This window comes from Adiantum capillus-veneris, chromosome 8 (genome assembly GCF_014529385.1).
Source record: "Adiantum capillus-veneris isolate H3 chromosome 8, ASM1452938v2, whole genome shotgun sequence".
NCBI classification, from domain to species: domain Eukaryota; kingdom Viridiplantae; phylum Streptophyta; class Polypodiopsida; order Polypodiales; family Pteridaceae; genus Adiantum; species Adiantum capillus-veneris.
In genome coordinates this window covers 20379701-20402320 of record NC_140938.1, presented here as the reverse complement: position 1 = coordinate 20402320, position 22620 = coordinate 20379701, and the positions used below count along the sequence as shown (strand labels likewise).

The 22620-nt window shown below is 46.0% G+C and overlaps 1 protein-coding gene across 9 annotated transcripts in view; it reads left to right on the top strand.

Annotated features, from left to right (window-relative positions):
• LOC147451774 (uncharacterized) overlaps positions 1 to 22620 on the top strand; it is a 155729-nt gene that overhangs the window by 28095 nt on the left and 105014 nt on the right. For all 9 annotated transcript variants that reach the window (XR_015188824.1, XM_086517649.1, XM_086517642.1 and 6 more), the window contains exon 3: positions 10218 to 10251. Coding sequence is in view for 8 of the 9 variants with exons in the window: in XM_086517649.1 (XP_086373775.1) it covers positions 10218 to 10251 (34 nt within the window). In the remaining variant the exon portion in view is untranslated. The remainder of the gene's footprint in view (positions 1 to 10217; positions 10252 to 22620) is intronic.

Here is a 22620-nt window from a genome sequence, read left to right as displayed (position 1 = left end):
GAATCAGACGACACTCATCTTCTTTGATCCAGGTGCCACAACAAACTTTATCTCACCAAAGTTAGCTATGAAGCTGGGCATCAGAGCTGAAGAAATGGGGTACACAGTAGAGGCAAGGTTGGCATGTCCTGGTCACTCAGAGTGTTTTACTCCCATTATTGGAAAGCTGCGTCTACATATTCAGTCGTATGTGGACACAGAAGAGTTCTATATCATGCCATTGGAAGGGTGCGATGCGCTACTTGGAATTCCGTAGATGTTCATAGTGCATGGCGTGCTGGATGCCTTCGGCAAGACGATCACCCTTCAACATATGGGCAAAACTCATGTTTTGGATGTAAAACGCAAAGGGGAATTTGTATCTGCTTCTGCTACCACTCCTGTAATAAAGAATCATCTTTCTATGTACTTGATTTTTGCACGTGATGTCTCAGATAATGGTCAATCAAATTTATTTGTGTCAGATAAAGAAAGGTCATCATTTTTGCAAAAGTTTAGTAACTGTTTTTCTGATTCATTACTGTCGCAATTGCCGCCAGAGAGACCTGAGGACCATCGGATAGATTTGGTGCCAGGGTGTAGCCCACCAAATAGACCTCCCTACAGGGTTAGCGCAGCGCAACAGAAACAGATTATGGGCCAGGTTGAGGAGTTATTAGAGAAGGGGCTGATTCAGCCTAGTTCTTCACCCTTTTGCTCCCCAGTGCTCCTAGTGAATAAAGAGGATGGCTCATGGCGCATGTGTATTGATTACCGTGCGTTGAATCAAGAATAGGTTTCCTATTCCTAGGATTGATGATATTCTCTATCGTGTAGAGGGTGTTGCAATTTTCAGCAGGATAGACCTTAAGAGTCGCTACCATCAGATTCGTATAAGGCCAGAGGATGTGCACAAGACTGCATTCAAAACGACATTTGGTCTTTACGAGTTTCTAATGATGCCGTTTAAGCTAACAAATGCTCTTGCCACGTTCAACAGAATGATGGACCGGATTTTCCGCTCGCATCAACAGTTTTTCGATGACATGATAGTCTATTCGAAGAATGAAGAGGAGCATAGGCGTCACTTGACCATTTTGTTCGAAGAGCTGTGCAGACACAGGCTACTTGTCAATCCTAAGAAAAGTGAATTCTTCCTGGAAGAGATCCACTTTCTTGGTCACAGTCTCAAAGGATGGTGTTAGAATGGATCCCGCAAAGGTTGTAGCTATTAAGACATGGCCATACTTGAAGATTGTGCACGATGTTAGAATTCTTGGGATTGTGTTCCTACTATAGAAGGTCTATCAAGAATTTTGCAGAGATAGCATCACCTCTTCATGTTTGCAAAAGAAAGAGGTCACTTTCAGATGGACCCAAAAAGAGATTTCAGCTTTTAGTCTCTTAAAGGAAATATTGACTTCAGATCCAGTAATTGTTTTGCCAGATCATAGGAAGTCATTTGTGGTCCAGTGTGACGCGTGTGGCAGTAGCATCGGAGCAGTGCTAATGCAAGATGGACGGGTAGTAGCTTATGAAAGCCGAATTTTGCAAGGGCCAGAGAGGACTATGCAAGTCTATGAGAAAGAAAGAGCTCTTGGCCATGATTCATGCGCTTTCTAGCTGGAAGCACTACCTCTTAGGTGCTGATTTTGTTGTCCAAACATACCATACCTTGCGATACTTCTTGACACAGTCAAAGCTATCCGAAAAGCATATGTGATGGGTTTCTATGTTCCACTTCCAGATTATGCATGTGGAAGGCAAGAAGAATGTTGTGGCTGATGCGTTATCAAGGAAGCCCCAAATTTCAGCCGTGTCAATTCCTTATCATCATGAGTTAGATGACATGAAGGAACAATATGCTACTGATGAAAATTTTGCAAGGATCTTTGAACAGTTGCAAGAGGGGAAACATCATGAGCACTACCTCCTCAGAGATGGTTTTATGATGATGCATGGTAGACTTTGTGTCACTAGGCCATTGCGACATAAGGTCATGGAAGAGAGTCATGTCCTTCCGTATGCAGGGCATCATGGTATGCTAAAGCGGTAGAGACATTCTTCTATTGGCCTACCTTGAGGAGAGATGTGGATGCCTTTGTGCGAGCATGCGTGATTTGCCAAAAGGTCAAGCTTGACAGGCATAAGGCACCAGGGCTGTTACAACCACAACCGATTCCGGATAATCCATGGAAAGCATTGCTATGGACTTTATCTTTGATTTTAACGCTGACAAGGATGATGGTATATGGACCATTATTTGCAAGTTCAGCAAGCAGGCCCATTTTATCCCTGTTAGGAAGAAGATAAATCTGATCAGATGGCACGCTTGTTCATGTACAATGTGTTTTAGTACCATGGTATGCCACAATCGATTGTCAGTGATTGTGATCCTCGCATAACAAGTTTGTTTTGGAGAGGATTGTTTGAGAACATGGGCACTAAGCTCAAGTTCTCGTCTTCCTTTCATCCACAAACTGATGGACAATCAGAAGAGGCTAATTCTACTGTCTAGGATCTACTGAAATGCTGTGTCAGATAATAAGGGCAAGTGGGAACAATATTTGCCTATGCTTGAGTATGCGTACAATAATACGGTGCATTCGTGACTGGCAAGGCACCTTTTGAGATTGTTGAAGGCGGTAGAAAAGTTCCCTTCCATTTTGCATACAAAGTACAAGATCTTTGAGGCAGATCGTTATGTTGAGAATATGGATGAAATGTATAAGAAAATTAAGCATGCCTTGGAGAAGACTCAAGTAAAGCAGAAAAGGGTTGTTGATCGCCACCGTCATGAATTGATGTTTTTACATGGTGATTGGGCACTTTTACGGTTTAAAAAGGCAAGGTTAAAGAAGATGAAGGGCAAGGAACGGTTGTTTCCTAAGCTCAGCATGCGTTACTATGGGTCTTTTCAAGTGGTTGACAAGATCAGTGACGTGGCTTACAGGCTGAAATTGCCTGATGCGTGGAAGATTCATAATGCGTTTCACGCGAGTCTTCTAAGACCCTCTGTGTGTGATGTGCCAGAAGATATGACAAATGAGGATCAGCCAGAAGTTGAGGAACTTGATGAGATCCTGATACCTGAGCAAGTTTTGGCACATAAGGACAGAAAAGTTAAAGGACAGGTTGCAAGACGCTACTTGGTGAAGTTCAAGAACTATCTGCCTATGGATGCAAAGTGGATGGAAGAGCATGAACTGTCAGAGTCACCAAATGTATTGCAGCTTTACCTTGAAGCCTTTGGGTTACACCCTACGTATGCCCCAACCCAACGTATGCCAAGGAGCGGTAATGATAGAGCTACCACATCAAATGTACATATGAATTCAGTGTAATAGATGGAAATGACAAAAGTATGAAGGTTTTATTAAGTCATTTGTATGTATGTGTTACGACCTTTCTTGCAGATACATGCGATGATAAAAGAGTGTAATTAGCACAAGATCATCAGTGGCGTGTATTTATGGTATGCAATCGAGGACGTTTGCGATTTCAAGAGAGGGATATGTCACGAGGACGTGGCAACTGTTAACTATGCCACGAGGACGTGGCAACTGCTAACCTTAGTTGTTGGTTTCTTTCCAATCATTTTTGTTTTATTTTTAAGGCCCTCCTCTTGAAGTTGCAAATGGTCGGACATTGTATGGCCAATGTGAATGGTAGTTTCACCCGCAGACGGGAAGTTGGTTGGCACTGGAATTCGTATAGTAAGAGGATGTCTAGGCTCAGTCCAAGGTCATGTAGGTCCCCCCGTCGCACTTAGCAAGTCGGTGGATACTAGGAAGTGAACTTGATTAAGGCATAAAGTCAAGGTGGGATTGCCAACAAAAAGTATCCGACAGTTGGGTCACATTGCACTTTTGGATGTGGTCCCAATGAGGATAGATGGTCAGAAGACCAGTGGGAGCCCAACGGAAGCATCTCCTAAAAATTAGGGAACCGCTATTTTGGGCCATGAAATGTGTTCGCGCCATTACCTTCGGAATGACAAGGGAACATTCTAGAACTCTGCCGTGAAGTCAATTGGGCAACCAGTCGGGAGATTTTTAGGCGGCAACCCCGAAACGGGAAAATGCTTGTAATCGTGCCAAGTGGCACATTTCAGTGCACTTTCCTCTTGCATGAAGAAGTGGCGCTGAATTTGTAGGTGGGAGGGCTCATTTTCAGCTTTTGTCACAGGTTAAGAGCTATGGAGTGCTTTCTTTCCACTCTATATACAGTGTGGTGCTAGGAGTGATGCCCTGCACACTACACACTGCTCTCTCTCTCCCCCTACGTGCAGTTATGTGATGCCCCACAAGAGGGCTCTTCATTTGACTGATGTATAGCTGTGTGGTTTCATGCTTTTGTGCTGAGGCAAGAGCCTCCTTGAGCAAGAACAGGAGTAGCTAACTGCTACTCCAAAAGCAGTCACGAGTGAGGGTCATAACCTCACCTAATAGGTGCGTTTTCAGTGCTGTGTATGCACTGTAATCTGAATTTTTTCAGCCATACGGAGGCCAGAACCATTGGGAAAAGTGTCCCGCTGACAGAGGACAGTTCGGGGACTGTTTATGGCTGAAAACCGGGCAAAAACCAGTAAATACAGCGTGCTGAATTTACTGTTTTTGGGCAGGAAGCAGAGGGTTTATGCCAGTGGAAGTGAGTTCCAGCAGGGGAATTGGTTTCGCGCAAGTTTTGGGGCTGCTATGCTTCCAAAATTTGGCCAAAACAGGTGGTATCTAGCTGGATATAGGTAAAGAATTCCGAGGACTCTACTTTGTAATTTACCCTGTCAAAGTATAAAGAAATACCGAAAGGGGCGCCAATTTTGGGGCCTACAAGTTGACAGCATCTGCTTGGGGCATTTTAGCTCCCGAGTCGTGTGTGTACTGAAGTGTTTATTCCTGTTGCAGGTTCCTTTTGCAAAGTTCTCTGTGTGTGTGTGTGTGGGTGTGTGTGTCTAAAGTAAAGTAAAGAATTTCGGGTGAAAGCCAAAGCCTACCGCCCCACGGGCCGGCTTCAGAAGATTGCGAGTTTGGAGAGTTTTCTCGCGTGAAAACTCGTCCAATCAAAGGGGAACTGTCCCATTGCGTGCGGGAGCCCTTGGGACACGCGTAGGCATGTTCGCTTCGCTAAACGATCCGAAATAGAAAATTAGAGCCTGTTGTTGTCACGTGCATATCTAACCCTATGTGCATGTGGACAAGCTACTTCATGACAAGGGTTCAGTTAGCGTAGGAAGTGTTCTGGCACCTTTGTGAGTCTGCTCGCAGACCGTGCATGTCTAGACGCTAAGAGTAGTTTCATTTCCTCTGGTTGCACACAACATGATCATCAGATTACAATCAGTACCCGTCAGGAGCGTTTTACAGTGCTTAGAACCTATTCTTCCTATTTTAGCAATTTTTCACTTATTATTATTAAGTGACTTTGTTGGGAAACTGGGTAGGGCAAACTGGCTAAGGATATATATAAGAAAAGCTAGCGCTAGCACTTTCTGGCAGAAGAGGTAGCAGACCACATATGAAGTGCACCTTCTCAGCAAGACCGGCGAGAGGACAACGTTTTCAGCCATCAAGACCAGCTAGTGGATTTCATCAAGTGCAGAACAAGCCTAGCGTTTTCAGCAGTTGCAGAATAGCTTGGCGACAGTAGATCCCATAGCGTTTTTGCAGCAGACACAATTTCAGCCCTAGCGTTTTTGGATCAGTAAGCCAGCCTAGCGTTTTGCAGATTCCCCGCGACAGATTCAGCCCTAGCTTCAGTGTTTTCAGTTTTCGGCCTATAGACACCGCAGAACAGCCCCAAAAGCTCGGAGATCTCACCTTCCTGTAGCAGATCCTCGCCGCACGGTCAGATCAGCCAGCGTTTGCAGATTCAGCCCGCTATTCGCAGATTTCAGCATCTGCGTTTTCAGTGCGTCGTCATCGCATCGTCGTCGTCACCGACATAGAGTTAGAATTCAGTAGATAGAAGATTTGCAGATTTCAGCCCCTAGCGTTTTCAGTTTTCAGCCACCTCGTCGCCGTCCTCATCATCATCGTCGACATCGTCGGCAAGTCCATTGCATTGTAGAGATTTGTGCAATCATTAGTAGACCGCTCTCGCCATAGAGAGTGGGACCTTTGGAGGAGGGTTTGACAACATTCTGGTGTGGTATTCTTCTCTCTCTATCTCTCAGTTTCAGCACCTTCATTCATAGTGTTTACCACTTGTTTGTGATCATTTGTACTCTCTCACTAAAGAAACGGAAGGCTCTCCCTTCCGTAGTTAGAAGGAACCCTTGAGCAAAGTTCAGAGCACTCATCTTGAGCAAAGTTCAACATTCACTTCCGCTGCACCCTATAGCTGTGTTTTTCTGCAGGTTTAGGGTTTCACACCTAAATTGCAAGGGAGCACTAGGGGAGCTCTGTGAGAGCCTTGGGATGCGTGTACAGGGTTTTGGGCACCCGGCAGCAGAAAAACAGAGAATTACAGCACGCTGAATTTGTGTGACAGCTCACCAGAAGGCTCCTAATTTGCGAGGGAATCCGTCCTAGATAGGTGTTTTTGACCTACAAGGGTTTTTGCGTCGTTGTGTTGCCCAAATCAGGCCAGAACCCTGCGTTTTCAGCCCTTGCCAGGTTTGGACATCTTTGTGAGAGTTTGGCCTAAGTGTACGGATCATTAACAGTCAATTGAATAAAGAAATACCGAAAGGGGCGCCAACTTTTGGGGCCTACACGTTGTCGGTCTCATGTGCGCAGTGACATTCTAGTCGCTAGACGCAACTGTGTTCTCTTTTCTTCACAGTGCTCTCTGTAAAGTTAACAGGTAATTGAAATAGTACCGCCCTCTACGTTGTACATGCTGATTATAGTATTTCTTTATATTACTTGAATTTTGAGTAGACTTGCTGAAGCTCATCAAAGCTCACTAAAATCTGAGAAAGTGAGCAAGGTGTGCCGATGATTCTAGCCAGTGTGCCCAAGAGGACGCAACCTACTTGATACCAATTGTTGGAAATAGGGTTGCAAGAAACACACAAATCTTGGAGAAGACGAAGGAAGCTCAAGGCACACAATAGAGAGTAGTATTTCTTAGTGCACAATGGAAAGATAAGATAGCCCAAGAGAGATGGGCGTATAACCAATGCACGGGGAATACAATGCTGGTACTTGCGCTCTGCACCTTCACTCGGAAGAGTGCCAGAGAATGAGCCCCGTGCGCATATTGAAAGGCCCTTGGCCTATGAAAAGCAGTTTACATGAAAAGCTTCAAACTCAAAAGCATCTGGCTCAAAAGCATATGTTGAAAATCAGCCAGTGAAATTTTAGGGAATTTGTATACCTGCCACGTCAGCAACGTAAATCGCGGAAATCCGTACAGACTGCCTCGTCAGCATATGAGCGCAATTTGCGATGTGTCCGTACTGCTGCCACGTCATCAGTTGCTATGCAAATTTGTGTGTGTGTGTTGGTCGTGCTTCTTCACTTAGAGTTTAGGCCCCTCGGCCGAGCTTTGCAGGTTGGCTCCATTCTTTAGTGGCTTGACACGTCAGCAATTTGTGACATACCCCTTTCTTGAAAGAAAGTAATTGTCCGAGATTTCAACATATATGGAAAACAACTGAAGTTAGCTCAAAAACTTTCGAGGGTCAATCCGGGGCACAATTAGTTTTCTCATTCCAAATTGGAGCTCTTGATTTTCTGGGTCGTTGGCTTCCCAGAAGAATCTCATCCAATAAGGAGTCTCATTCTAGATTAGAGCTCAAGATATCCTGGGTCGTTGGTTTCCTAGAAGTATCTCATCCAATAAGGAATATTTAGTGGTTGTCACATCACAATGCAACACGAATGCTCACATATGCATGTTACAAGACATAGAAACATAAAGCCGCCGATGAACATTCCCCCCCGTAGATAACCATCTTGGTCCGGGCCAAGAGCTGTTCAACGACTTCCTCATCACTCCTCCTGCAAATAACCTAAAAAGGTTCGGGCCATGAGATATAGAGACCTTTTTACACCCCCCCCTGCATTGTTTGGAGGTGCTGAGAGTAACCACTGCTCAGGCTTCTTAATACTCCCCCCGTAAATAACCATCCAGGTCCGGCCATGAGTAAGAACAACACTTTTGAAATACTCAATACTCCCCCCGCAAATAACCACAATGGTCCGGGCCATGAGTATGAACAAGCATTCTCAAACATCAATTCTCTTCAATTTTCCACCTGGGAGTAAAATCATCAATCATTGAAACCAGTATTAAACCAGAGTAAAACAATTCAAATCAGCACCAAGACAGGTTCAAAACAGATACCATCCATTTCAAACAAATTCCAAACAGGATCACCAATCAAACAGAACTCAAACTTAAAAAGCAATCTCGACATCAATCGAGCTCGAAAAGACGATTGGCTTTCCATCCTGAAACTTGCATCAAGATTAGGGTAAGATTTCTTCCATAAGATTGTAGCCGTCTGCAACATGGTCCATAAGCGCTTGAATAGTTGAAACAAGCCTCGACAAACAGTGTTCCTGTGGCGGTGATGGTAGTCCCAAGATATACCAATCACACTGCACCTCCATGGTTTTTAGCTGGGGAAGAGACACCTGATGAGAGATCTCGAGAAATTTCAAGTCGTAATCTGCAAGGGTTTCCATGGCAAGCATTTCAAGATACCCTACTTTGCCAGAAGTTGTCGGAAACTATATAACTTCGGTCAAAAATTTTTCTTGAAAGCTTGCCAAGTCCTTGGGGTGTGCTGCTTGGTAGCTATAGGCATCCACCATTGCATGGCATTGCCTTTGAGAAAATCGGCAGCTCGAAAAAAAAAGTTTTGATCCTTCTCTACAAGTGATCTTTATGGCTTATGCCTTGTAAGACAAAGCGATGAAGATGGGAGCTGAAGTTCCAAGTTCGAGCTTGGGAAGAGACATCTGATGAGAGATGTTGAGAAATTTCAAGTCATAATCTGCAAGGGTTTCCGTGGCAAGCATTTCAGGATACCCTACTCTGCCAAAAGCTACAAGAAAGCATGTAACTTCGGGCAAATTTTTTTCTTGAAAGCTTGCCAAGTCCTTGGAGTGTGCGGCTTGGTAGCTATAGACATCCACCACTGCATGGCATTGCCTCTGAGAAAATCGGCAGCTCGAAAAAAAAGGTTTTGATTCTTCTCTGCAAGTGATCTTGATGGCTTATGCCCTGTAAGACAGAGCGATGAAGACGGGAGCTGAAGTTCAAGTTGGAGCTCGGGAAGAGACACCTGATGAGAGATGTTGAGAAATTTCAAGTTGTATTCTGCAAGGGTTTCCGTGGCAAGCATTTCAGGATACCCTTATCTGCCAGAAGCTGCTAGGAACCATATAACTTTGGGAAATTTTTTTTCCTGAAAGGGACACCTGAGTCTCTTTCTGGAGTTAGAGTCTAGGTAAACCAGTTTCAAAAGCGGTGATGGCAGAGACCACCATTCCCCTTGTGAAAGCAACTTCTTTTGATCAATACAAAGTCACACCCTTTGTTGGGCCTTTTGACATCTCTTGTCCCTCATTGGTGGTTTGCATTGGAGCTAACTCGGTTTTCTGTAAAGATCATCAGTATTAGCGGCTCCAAGTTCGAGCCGAAGACTTTGGGGTCTTGGGCTTCTGATGCCAAAAGGGTGCTAATTTGTTGCTTGGCATTTGAGATTTTAGTTTTTTGCCAAGCAACATGCACACTCTGTTGGGAATTTGACTCGTGAAAAGTATGATCCTTGTTTAGGATCAAGTATGTATTTCGTGACAAATGACAAGCATTCTTTAGTAGAGGTTGTAGAGTTTACAGTAATAGGTCAACATCAGAATGCACTTTGAAATTTCGACTGAAGCTGGAATGGGTGGCAACTGGTTTTTGAGCGTTCAATTTTCTCTTCTTATGACATTGGAGAATGCCCACTGCATTCAGTCTCTTCACTATCAGGATTCCTCATGACTTCAGAGAATGATGGTTCCAGAGCCATTCCTTTAAACATCATCTGATACCCAGGAAAGCATCAGGTCATGAATTGAATCCAATACCTTATTTGGCTCACCTAGAAAGTTTACTCAAGAGCAAGTAGATTTCGGAATGTACTGGGTTCAGATGCTCAAGGCTCTTTTGGGTTTTTTTATATTAATGTCAGATTGTACTATTGCTTCGATTTTATCGTTTTCGATAAGTATCTGTTCCTAGGTAAGATGATCGTCCATCTTTGATCCTCAAATCTTCATATACACTGATTTTGGCAGGTTGTTTGGATCACTGGAGCAAGTCAAGGGATTGGTAGGTGGATCAATACTTTGTCTATCATCATTACTGCTTGCATAATCACTCTCCAAATGAAGAAATTATTGAAGAAAAGTTTGACAGTATTGTTTATCATGTACTCTGTTTTAGAAAGCAAAGTGGCTTCAAACTTCAAATGCTGCTGACCATGGTTGTCCGCCAGTAATCTGCCTTAATCCTACATTGCTATTGTATTTATTATCCACTGCCTTATTGCTGCAAATTCTATTCTTTTCTGTAGTTCACATTCTTGAAGGACGATCTTTCTTTTATTAAAGAAAGTGTTACCTTAAAATGTCATGCTTCTCAAAGTTCTTCAAAGATGTTTTTACTGAATCTTTTGCGTGTATTTCAGGATTATGTTTAGCTTCTACAATTGTCAGCTTCACAAGCTCTTTTGTATATGTCAGAACTTCCTTTGTATTTTGGTTATAACAATCTTGTCTTGTTAAACGCACTTTTTGTGGAGTCGTAATTAGACACAAGAATTTGCTTTGTATTTTGGTGTAAGCAATCTTGTCGTATTAAATGGACTTTCTATGGGGTTGTGAACAGTTTAATCAGACACAAGAAGACATGCTTTGCAATGTCTTTGACAAACAGATTGATTGTGAGAAATTTGAGCAAGCTGAACAGTTTAATTAAACACGAAGATTTTTTTGTACATATGTTTCTGATGAACAGATTGAATTGGACACATCCCTTTTGATGGAATTGCTGATACTGCTGATTGAATATTGCATGACATGGGTTTCACCTTTTTTTTTTTCCGAGAAAAAGATCCTTCTATTAGATAATGAAAACTGCCCATAGGGCTACAACCACCTCTGCAAGAGAGGGCTACAACAAGCATGATGGGGAGACTCTCCCAATGAAAAAACAGCATTTATACAATGAGGCTAAATCAAGAGATGGGAGGAGGGAAGAGCCACACAGGTGGACAGTAGTGCCATCTGAGCACCCCCTGGACTATGGTGTAGAAAGGCCCAGGGCGCCAGAGTCGAAGGAAAGCCTCGCGGCGCTCCCGCATGCGGTCGGAGCTGCCCTGTAGTCCCTCAAGCTGTCCTTTGAGAGTATGGATCAGCTCTAGCCAAAAGTCACGAACAGTCTCTGCTGGTGGCACAGGGCGAGCCTCAAAGATGCGGAAACAGCGGGCCCGCCAGATGAACCAAAGTGTCAGGCCACTGATGATCTCCCAACACTCCTCTCTCTCACTGCACCACTCCTGTGGAGTAAGCTCTGTAGCAGGCTGGAGTGTAGGTCGCGCCCCCTGCATCACTATCATCCTGCTGGTGGAAGATAGCTCAAACTGAAGTGCCGGGCCCGTGAGGGTGGACCAAGCCGCTGCCCCCCAAGTGTACTGTCGAGCTGTGGAGAGAGCAGGCATCAGCCAAAGAACTCATAGCCACACCTGCTGGGCCGAGGGACAGTCCCAAAGACAGTGACGCTGACTCTCCACCAAATGGTCACACACTGCACATGTGGCCGAGAGACCACTATGCACTAGCCAGCTCCCTACTGCTGTGGCTCTATGTGCGACCAGCCACTGAAACAAGGTGACTCGCCTCGGCTGTCTGGAGTCCCACAACCTCTCCCAAAAGTCTGCCAAGAACTTGACCGTGAGACCCTCCTCCTGCCAATGACGTGCTGCAGCGGGGAGGGCCTCTCTGTGCTGCTAGTATATGACGTCCCAGTCGAACAGTGTACTGAAAGAACGGGACTCCTAGGTGGTCTGCAGAAGAGAAGGGGTCCCTCCATAGCCACTCACCAGGATCCCACTGTACTCGTGCCAACGGACAACACTCCCAAGCCCATAGCCTCCAGTGTCCTGTCTCAAGAACTGCTGGGTCAGGGTCTATGACGCAGGTCCGTCCACAGATACCCACTACTTGGATCCTCTGAATACAGCACTTTGCTACGTGCGGGGCCTCTACTACAACTCGCTGTAGTCGTCCCCCACCCTAAAGCTCGAAGAACAGGACTTAGACAGACTGTGAGCAGGCCCTGACTGAAATGAGAACCTCCAGTCGTGTGAAGGCTCCCATCCACCGGGGTGCTACTGGCTCGAGAGGCATGAGCCGCTCAGCTGGAACTGACTCTGAGGTGTCCTGACACATGCTTTGCACCCCTCTCATGCCCTGTAGCTGGAGACCCTGCACCTCCTCTTACAAACCTGTGAACTCTAGCCAGTCACCTAGAGAGCGCGTTGGACCTGCTGCCATGGGACCCCAAGAAACATGAGGCCGACTACCAACCAAGTGGCCTCTCGGAGTGCTAACCAGTCGAAGGTTGCCAAGGGCCTCCTGACTGAGGCACCCTAGCACAAAGCCTCTGCAGCAAGAACTCCTTCCAGGGCTCCTCTCCTGGAAGAAGTCCTCTGACTATGAACTTCCCAAGAAGGGCTCTGCTCTGCTGTGCTGGATCAATTATCCCAAGCCCTCCCTGAGAACAAGGAAGTGTGATGACCGACCAAGCCACCTTGGCTCGGGCAATCTGGGTGTCATGACCTGACCAAAGGAAGTTCCTGATCAGCCTCTCTACCTAGCTGATACAAGAACTCCAGAAGATCCAGCAAGAAGTCATGTACCACATAGTCACCAACAACACCTGGTTGGCAACTACTACTCTACCAGCCAGCGAAAGTCGTGCTGAGCTCCAATGTAACAGCTTTCTCCTTATGGATAGGAGAAGAGGAGCAATCTGCTGCTCGGGGGACAAGTCCAAACCAACCTGACAACCCAAGTACCGAACTGTAGTCCCTGGGGGAATCCACCTGAAACCCTCTACTGGCATCCAATCTGGCACAGGAGCACTGCCAACCGAGAAAGCCACTGTCTTTCTCCAGTTGATCAGTGCGCCTGATGCACAATAGAAGGTCTCCAAAGCCTGCTCACATCTGTGTAGATTGGCCTCCTGGCCCTCTAAGTACAAGGCTGAGTCATCGGCAAATTCAGCGTCCAGTAGCTCATCTCCCCGAATAGGGAGTGCTAAGCCCCTCAGACCAACCTGCTGTGACACCAAAAATCTGCTCATCGCCTCCGCATAGAACAGAAAGAGAAAGGGGGCAAGAGGACAACCCTGTCTGACCGAGCGTGTGAGCATGAAGCGCTCACCTCTACCTCCTGCCAAAAGCACCTGACTGTGAGCCTGTCTGTACAAAGCTGACACCCCTCTGATCCAAGCATCTGAGAAGCCCATCCTGCGTAGAGTGCCCTCTAGAAAGTCGCAGTCAACTCTGTCGTACGCCTTCTCAAAATCGAGAAGAAGAATCACAAGGTCCTCCCCACGGAGCCGTGCCAGGGCAGAAGCCTCCCAGAAAGTGAAGATGTTGTCAAGGATACTGCGTTCCTTGACAAAACCTGTCTGAGTCCCATGTATAAGGCTCTCCAAAAGTGGCTGAATCCTCAAACTCAGAGCCTTGACAAGAATTTTGTAGGCTGAGTTGAGAATGGTGATGGGGCGCCTGTAACAGACTTGGACACTCCAAGTCAAGAATCAATTGCGACAGCACCAAATAACCACTTCAAAACAATTCACAGATCACAATAGATTTGCACTGGCCCGGCGGAGTTCTGTGCCTAGAGATATTGGCCCCAAAGACTCGCGCCCCTTTCGGTATTTCTTTTTATATTAATCAAATCAAAGTACAAGAGAGTGGCTAGGGTTTCACTCTTAGACTCTGCGTCCAGATGCTCTGAGAAGTGAGGCCCTCACCACTAATTTAAAGATTACAAGGGATGCCCAAAAGCAGAGCCCCAAAAGCTTTTAAAATAAAAAGCATCAGTTCTCTCTCTCTCTTAGAGAGTCTTTAAGCAAAATTCGCGTCGCTCATCATTTTTCAATTTTTTTTTCTTTTTTTCAGCCTCCGTGATTTCCGGAAATTAGGGTTTTTGGCAGAAATTAGGGTCTGCAGGAATTTTAGGGTTTCTGGCAGAAATTAGGGTTTCTGCTGTCCGCCACGTCATCACTTTGTGACATACCCCCCTCTTGAAAGCATTGTAATCGACCGTGATTATGCTTGCAAAACCGACAAAAGCCATAAACCGTCTTAGCAGACACTGACTGTTAGTACCTACGTACTATGAACACACATCTAGCACATGTACAAAATCGACAGTCACATCACACGACATCAGAGGACATCACCAGACATCACATGACATTCAACATTCATTCGGATCTTAGACCATGATTTATCGGCAATGTAGCTAGCAATCACATTTGGGTCCAATCGGGACCTCATCGATGTCCGATTGACTAACCCCTATTGCAACCATGTCTATTCGAGATCAAGTAGACCAAAATGCTGCAGTCATTTCGTCTATCAGTTCCTGCACTCACAAGAAGTCAAGAACAAATCAGTATCATAATTAGGAATTCCATTTCATAAAGTCATCCAGCAGAATACTGTCAGCTCTCAGTATCCCTGAAGCTCAAAGAGACATCAGTGACTTTAGTATCAAAATCGAGGCATCTGTTGACAAAGGAGCGGAGTGACGCTCCTCTTGTGCATCCCACTGCACCAGATCTTCGGCCAAGCTGAATTCTGGGTTCCGTTTGGAGTAGACTATGCTAAACCAAAACATCGAGGTAAAGTTTCACAATCTGAAGAGTATCTGCTAGGTCCTCCTCCTCCATCCACTTCGCATCAAATGCAGGAAAGTTCTTGAACTTAACCAAGAACCGCCTTCGGACTTTACCTTTCTTCGTATCGTTATGTGCCAAAATCTGTTCATGAACAAGGATCTCCTCGTTTTCTTCCACTTCGGGTTGCTCATCAGGCTCCCCATCATCAAGCACATCACCCTTAACAGGGTTCAAGAGACTCACATGCAATGCATTGTGAATCCTCGAAGTATCTGGCAGTTTCAATCGGAAGGAGACATCATTTATCTTGTCAGTGATCTGGAAAGGTCCGTAGTATTGCATACTAAGCTTTGGAAAAAGCCTCTCCTTTCCCTTTTTCTTTCGTAGGTGTGCCTTCTCAAAACGTAAGAGCACCCAATCATCCTCCTTCAATTTCAAGTCGCGACGATGGCGATCCGCTGCCTTTTTTCTGTCGTTCTTGAGACTCCTGCAAAGTCTCGCGAACCTTGGCAAAAGCCGTATCCAAATCTCGCGAATATTCATCCGCTTCAAATATCTAATCTTTCGTGCTCAGGAAGGATGGAACCTTCGCAGCACTTTCAACAATCTCACATGGCGTCTTCCCCATCGAAGAGTGTATCGTGTTATTGTAGGCAAATTCCACCAAAGGTAAGTTCTTTTCCCATGAGTCTTCTGATCCGAGATACAAGACTTCAATAAATCTAAAACCATTGAATTGGCAATCTCAGATTGCCCGTTAGTTTGCAAGTGGAACGATGACGAGAACTGCAACTGTGTGCCAATGTTCTCCCAAATTGCCTTCCAAAACAAACTCATAAATTTGGGATCTCTGTCGGAGACAATCGTCTCAGACATGACATGTAATCCGAAAATCATCGTGATCATTCTGTGTTCTTGGGAGATCAAAAATGAAATCCATTTCAATATTTTCCCAGGGGTGGATGGGTATGGGTAAAGGGTGTAACAGTCCCTGTGTCTTATGCCTATCAAACTTGACCTTCTGGCATACTGTGCACAACTCTTCCACGTCCTTTTTGAGTCACGGCCAAAAGAAGTATCTCTCTACCCCTTTCATGGTGGTAGCAATGCCGCGGTGACCCGTAAAAGGTGGACAGTGGCATTCAGTCATAACCCTTTCCCTCAATGGCTGTGTAACGCACAACAGTCTTTTTCATCAAGTAGCCTTCCCGAAGGGAGTATCCAGCTACTGTCTCCCCATCCCGTATCCGTGTGAAAATATCTGCAAAATCTGTATCTGTGGCATACTGATCGACCATATCCTCGAAGCTCCTATGATGTATCGCGGAAATAGCCAGAACCAACGGTTTCCGAGACAAAGCATGTGCCACCACATTCTTCTGTCCCTGCACATGGACAATATGGAAGTGAAACTGTGACAAGATGTTTGCCCACCGCATCTGCTTTTCCGAAAGCTGCTTCTGTGACAAGAAGTAGCGCAAACTCTGATGGTTTGTAAAGACAGTAAAATCCGCTCCGAGTAGGTAATGCCGCCACTGAGTAAGAGCATGGATAACCGCCAAAAGCTCTCTCTCATAAATCTGTGCTGTCATCTCCGGCCTAGAGAACAAACGGCTCTCGTAAGCTATGACATGGCCTTCTTGCATCAAGACCGCACCCAGACTACGACCAGAAGCATCACAATAAATTTCAAATGACTTCTGCAAGTCCGGCAAAGTCAAAATAGGTCCCGTAGTCAATTTCTCTTTCAATGCCCGAAAGGCAGTCACCCCTGTGGGTCCCCACGAAAAAGGTACTCCTTTCTGTGTCAAGGTATGGAAAGGGGAAGCAACCTCTGCAAACTTTCGTATGAACCGCCTGTAGTACGAACACAGTCCCAAGAAGCTTTTAACTTCATGGACATTCCTCAAATCGGGCCAATCACGGATAGTCTCTATCTTGGCCGGGTCCATTTGCACTCTTGCTCTGCTGACACAATGTGTCCCAAAAAGTGTATCTCTAGTAGGAAAAATTCACTTTTCTTTGCATTAATCACTAACGTGTGATCTCGTAATGCCTGAAAGACTTGAAGCAGATGATGTCTGTGTTCTGCCTCATTCTTGGAGAAAACAATGATGTCGTCAAAGAAAGTGCCAACAAATAGCCTGTACTCTTGGAAAATCCTATCCATCATCCGGTTAAATGTCGCAGGAGCATTGGCTAAGCCAAAAGGCATCACCAAAAACTCAAATAACCCAAAAGTCGTCCGAAAAGCTGTCTTGTAGACATCTCCTGGCGCTATCCTTATTTGATGATATCCACTCTTCAAGTCAATCCTGCTAAAGCACGAGGATCCCTGTAACCTGTCGAGTATATCATCGATCCTAGGAATCGGAAATCTGGTCTTGATGGTGATTTCGTTGAGAGTGCTATAATCGATGCACATTCTCCAAGATCCGTCTTTCTTCAAAACCAACAACACTGGAGAGCAATACTATGAAGTACTAGGCTGGACAAGACCCTTTTCCAAGAGGTCTTTCACAAGGTTCATAATCTTTTTATTCTGTACTCGGCTCACACGGTAAGGTGGCCGATTCGGTGGCGTGCTTCCAGGTATCAAATCAATGGTTTGATCTTCAGGCCCTCTGAAAAGCAATCGGCATGAGTGTGGAGAAAAATCCTGGCGTTCTTTGGATCAGGTCAAAACATATTCAACCTTTATCCATCGTTCAGTTCTCTCCCAAAGGAATGAGTAAGAAACTGAAGTTCATCAAGTACAATCTCTAAGACCTTCATTTATCTAAGTCGCTTTCTCGGCCCGGTAGTCAACCACTGCGTAGTTCTTGTGGTACCAAGGGATCTTGAGTAGAACGTCACTCGCGTGCCCTGAACACCCCTGTCATTGCAAACAAAGTTTGCCAATGCTCGGTGTAATGGAAACATCCCATCCGGGTGCCAGTCGAACTACCTATGCCTATGGCGTCAGTCTTTCGGGCGTAATTCCAAATCGAGCCGCCAATTCCAAGTGAAAAGAAGTTGGCCTTGGCTCCTTCAAAAGAGCTTCCTGATCCTTCACTTTGCCCCAAAAGCGGCAAAGTTTGTACTTTCATTCATTAGATTCGGTGCAGGTTCCACGCCATGTGGTACCAGCTCTGCTTTTCTATCTGCCTTTTCTGCCACATTCCTCAGCCTCTCTCGAACTCTCAGACCTGTCGTCGTCTTTATCATTCTGTTCTTTCTGTGCCTTTTTAGGGCACTTGGTGGAGATATGTCCATGTTCCCCGCATCCAAAGCACTTCCCCTCTCTAATGAAGCGAGCTCTCTCCTTAGGAGTAAGCTTGGGTCGTGCATCATTTTTCTCTGGGTTGCTCTTTTTCTTTCTACTTTCATTTCCAGAAGTCTGTTCGGCTCGTTGTGTCATGGCCTCATCTGTGGGGTAGGTCAGACTGCCAGAGTGAATGGCAAAGCCCCGCTTCGCATGACTCATCAACTCCTGAATAGAAGCTGCCTTCTGTTCCAAGCAGTGATCTCGGTTCTCTGTAGGTAGACCCAAGGTAAACCGCTCAATCTGTTCTCTGCACGAGATCTTCTTGAATGAAGAGGCGGGTAGAAAAGAGCTCCAGAATCTTTCACAATAAGTATCTTTCTTGGTCATCCGAAGATGGTTCCAAGCAGCTCGTATATCTCATTCATATTCTTGCGTTAACCAAGAAGAAATAAAAAGCTTCGTAAATTTCAGCCATTTAACTGGCGCAGTCTTGTTTAAAAGAAACGTGGACCACCAAGTACGAGCATTCCTCTTAAAGTAAGAGGCAGCTCTCCGAATCTTGGAGTGCTCTGAATAGCGTCCTCCCGCGAAAGCGATGTCAAACTGCTGTATAAAAGACAAAGCCTTCGAACCATCTGAGTATCCTGAAAAAGTATCAAACTTGATCGAGTGGCCACCTTCCTTAAACTCTCGGACTTTCTTGCTTTTATCTTCGAGAAAGTCATACTGGTTGGCTTTGTAAAAAAAATTCTTCTTGTTCGCATAAAAGTTTCCGATGTCAGAGTCTGAACTGTCCGTAGACGAGTCTTCTGAAGAAGTATCACTCACTGGACGAGACTTAGACTTCCTTGCCTTTTTCTTGCCCTTTCCGAAGCGTTGTTTCTTGCTTCGCTTTTTGCTTTTCCTGTCTTCTTCGCTTGAGTCTGAAGAGCTAGAAGAACTGTCAGAAGAAGAAGAAGAAGAACTGGGTAGGTCTTCAAACTTGATGCGCTTCTTCAATTTCTTTGCCTTGTCAAATGTCGACCGACGACCCAAATATCCCGGGAAGTCAGTGCCTTCCTTCTGCTTTTTGCCATGCTTTTTGTCCTTCTTTTGCACGTCGAAAAGCTGAGCAATCCGTGCATCAACCACGTTCTCCAGTTCCTTCTCCGTATATTTCTTGGAGGCAGAAGGTTTCTTGAGAGCGTGTTTCAGGAGTGTTGGTGTGGTTCTTTGTGTCACCAGGAGGTGTATTTTTCCTGTTGCCTTCCGTAAATAAGTACTAGATATTTTTATTTATTTTTATTTTTACTTGTTTTCCCCGGAACCCTTGAAAAGGTGCAAGTGGACATTGCGTGGCCAGTGTGAAACGGCTGCGGCCGAATAGGTTTCTCACAGCGGGAGTCTGGGTAGGTCAGTCTGAGACTGGTCGGGCCAGTTAGCACTGAATTCTGATGAGTATGGAAGCCTGTGTGCGCCAAATGAAGTCTGGGCCACTCGGAAAGTCACTTACAACTTTATAAGTCAGTGGGAACTGGAGAATTAACTCAAAAGGGGCAAATTGGACACATGGCGGCTCCTGGTGCAGTTTTCCACTTCCATCAGCAAGAGGGGGCGCCCAATTTGAGAGAGGAGGCTGATTTGACTCATAAGTGACCTACAGTGTGTGTGTGAGTAGTGGGTGCAGGTCTACAGCTTTAATGGAAAGCTTGCCTTCTCCTCTGTCTCATGTAGCGCGATGATTTGCTCTCGTGCATCTCTCTCTCCCCTTTGGCACATATGGTAATGCCCCACTAGTTGGGCTACTCAGATGAACATGTACAGTTCTGGGGGTTTATGCGGGTTTGCCAAGGCAAGAGCCTTCTGAACAGGAACCGGATTAGCTAATTGCTAATCCCCCACAGGTACGCACAGTTCCATCGCGAAAGATTGCAAGTTCGGAGAGTTTTCTCGCGTGAAAACTCGTCCAATTCACAGGGGAACTGTCCCATTGCGTGCGGGAGCCCTTGGGACATGCGTAGGCGTGTTCGCTCCGCTAAAAACGATCCGAAACAGCGAATTACAGCCTGCTGTGTTTTTTTGCAGGTTTAGGGTTCGCACCTAAACTGCAAGGGAACCCCGGGGGAGCCTCGTGAGAGCCTTGGGATGCGTGTATAGGCTTTTGGGCACCCGGCAGTGAAAAACAGGGAATTACAGCCCGCTGAATTTCTGTGACAGCTCACCAAAAAGCTTCTAGATAGCGAGGGAATCCGTCTTAGACAGGTGCTCTTGACCTATAGGAGTTTTTGCGCCGTTATGCTGCCAAAATCAGGTCGAAAACCTGCGTTTTCAGCCCTCGCCAGGTTTGGACAGCTTTGTGAAAGCTTGTGCGAAGTGGTTGGATCGTCTACCTTAATTTGAATAAAGAAATACCGAAAGGGGCGCCAGTCTTTGGGGCCTACAGGGTGTCGGTCTCGTGTGCGCAGTGACATTCTAGTCGCTGGATGCAACTGTGTTCTCTTCCCTTCTCAGTGCTCTGTGTAAAGTTAACTTGTAATTGAAATAGTACCGCCCTCTACGTTGTACAGGCCGGTTATACTTTGCCACTCCATCTGTACCTCTTCCAAAGAGGTCTGGTTCATATATTTTGCCATCTTCGAGTGCTTGGCAAAATTGAGCATCATCTTTGTTGCATCGCCAATCAATTGACGACGCTCCATCTCTCTTTGCTCCGTCAAAGTAGGCCAAGGCGGGCCATACTCTCTGTCTGAATCTTCGTTGTGATCCCAGCCTGCATCTCCAGATGCAGAGGGAGTCGACTGATCGTTGCGTGAAGCCATAGGTGCCGCGGAAAAAAAAAATTTGGGGATCGGATTTCTCGTAGAAGAGAAATCGGCCGTGCTCTGATACCACTTTAACAGCTTGGACACTCCAAGTCAAGAATCAATCGCAACAGCACCAAATAACCACTTCAAAACAATTCACAGATCACAATAGATTTGCACTGGCCCGGCAGAGTTCCGTGCCTAGAGATATTGGCCCCAAAGACTGGCGCCCCTTTCGGTATTTCTTTTTATATTAATCAAATCAAAGTACAAGAGAGTGGCTAGGGTTTCACTCTCAGACTCTGCGTCCAGATGCTCTGAGAAGTGAGGCCCTCACCACTAATTTAAAGATTACAAGGGATGCCCAAAAGCAGAGCCCCAAAAGCTTTTAAAATAAAAAGCATCAGTTCTCTCTCTCTTAGAGTCTTTTCTCTTTTTTTATAAAAAAGCAAAATTCGCGTCGCTCATCATTTTTCAAATTTTTTTTTTTTTAGCCTACGCGATTTCCGGAAATTAGGGTTTTTGACAGAAATTAGGGTTTGCAGGAATTTTAGGGTTTCTGGCAGAAATTAGGGTTTTTGCTGTCCGCCACGTCATCACTTTGTGACAACGCCACTGTCGAATCTCATCCAAGGAGCCACCCTCCTTTGGAATGAGGTAAATCAAGCCCTCACTCATGCTATCCGGCATCACTCCTGTGTGCAAGATGTACTGAAAGGCACTACAAAGATCTGGGCCAAGCAGGTCCCAGTACTCCAAGAAAAAGTTGGGAGTCAGCCCATCCTCACCTGGACAGCTACCACGAGGGAGGGCCCTAAGAGCTGTGTGTAGCTCCTCAAGCTGAAGTGGCATCTCTACCCTCTGGCGCATCTCCTCAGTCACAAGACAAGGCATCTGTGCCCAAACCTGCTCCCTGCATGCATCCTGCCGCTCTGACTGGGGCTCAACCGACAGTAACTCATGGTAGAAGTCAGTAGCATATCCTCGGGCTCACAAACAACCGACCCATTGGGTCTCCTCACCTGATTGACCTTGGCATGCGAGTACCGAGGTCCCACTGTCTCAAGAAAAGCACCTGTCACTCTGTCACCCACCCGAGTCCACTGAGATGCCTGTCGGTGAAAGGCAAACTCATGACGCCTCTCCTTTGTGCTAGCAAGCTCCTGTCGAGCGTGCTGTAACTGCTCCTCCAACCATGGACTGTCTGGATGCTGCTCCTACATCCTCTGTAGTGAAGCAATGCCTCGTCTGAGACGCTGCTCTTCCTCTCTCGCTGCAGCCCGGCGAGCCAGAGACACGTGGAGAAAAAAATGGCTGAGCTAGGCCTAAGGCCACTTTGTCTGCAGGTAGAACCTGGCTGTCCATGCCCTCTGTCCAGAGAGCCTCTACCCTCTCTCTGAGTGCTGAGTCCAACAAGACCCGCTCTGGGATGCGAAGCATCGTGCTCCCACTCCTCTGCCTGTTTACCATTGTGAGGATCACTGGTGCATGGTGCGAGAAGGATGCCCCTGCCAGGATGCCCACTGATCCTCCCAAGTCACTGAAGTGGTCACTAGTGTAGAAGCGATCTATTCGCGATAGATTCACTCCTCCCACTCTGCGGTCCGATCTAGAGAAGGCAAGACTGGCTGGAGGCCTCACAAAGCCAGAGTGCTGCCATGTATCCGAGACCCTCAAAGTCATACACAACCTCTCCCAAGCTGCTAACTCGACTCCATGCACAGTAGCATGGCTGCCTCCAATACTGTC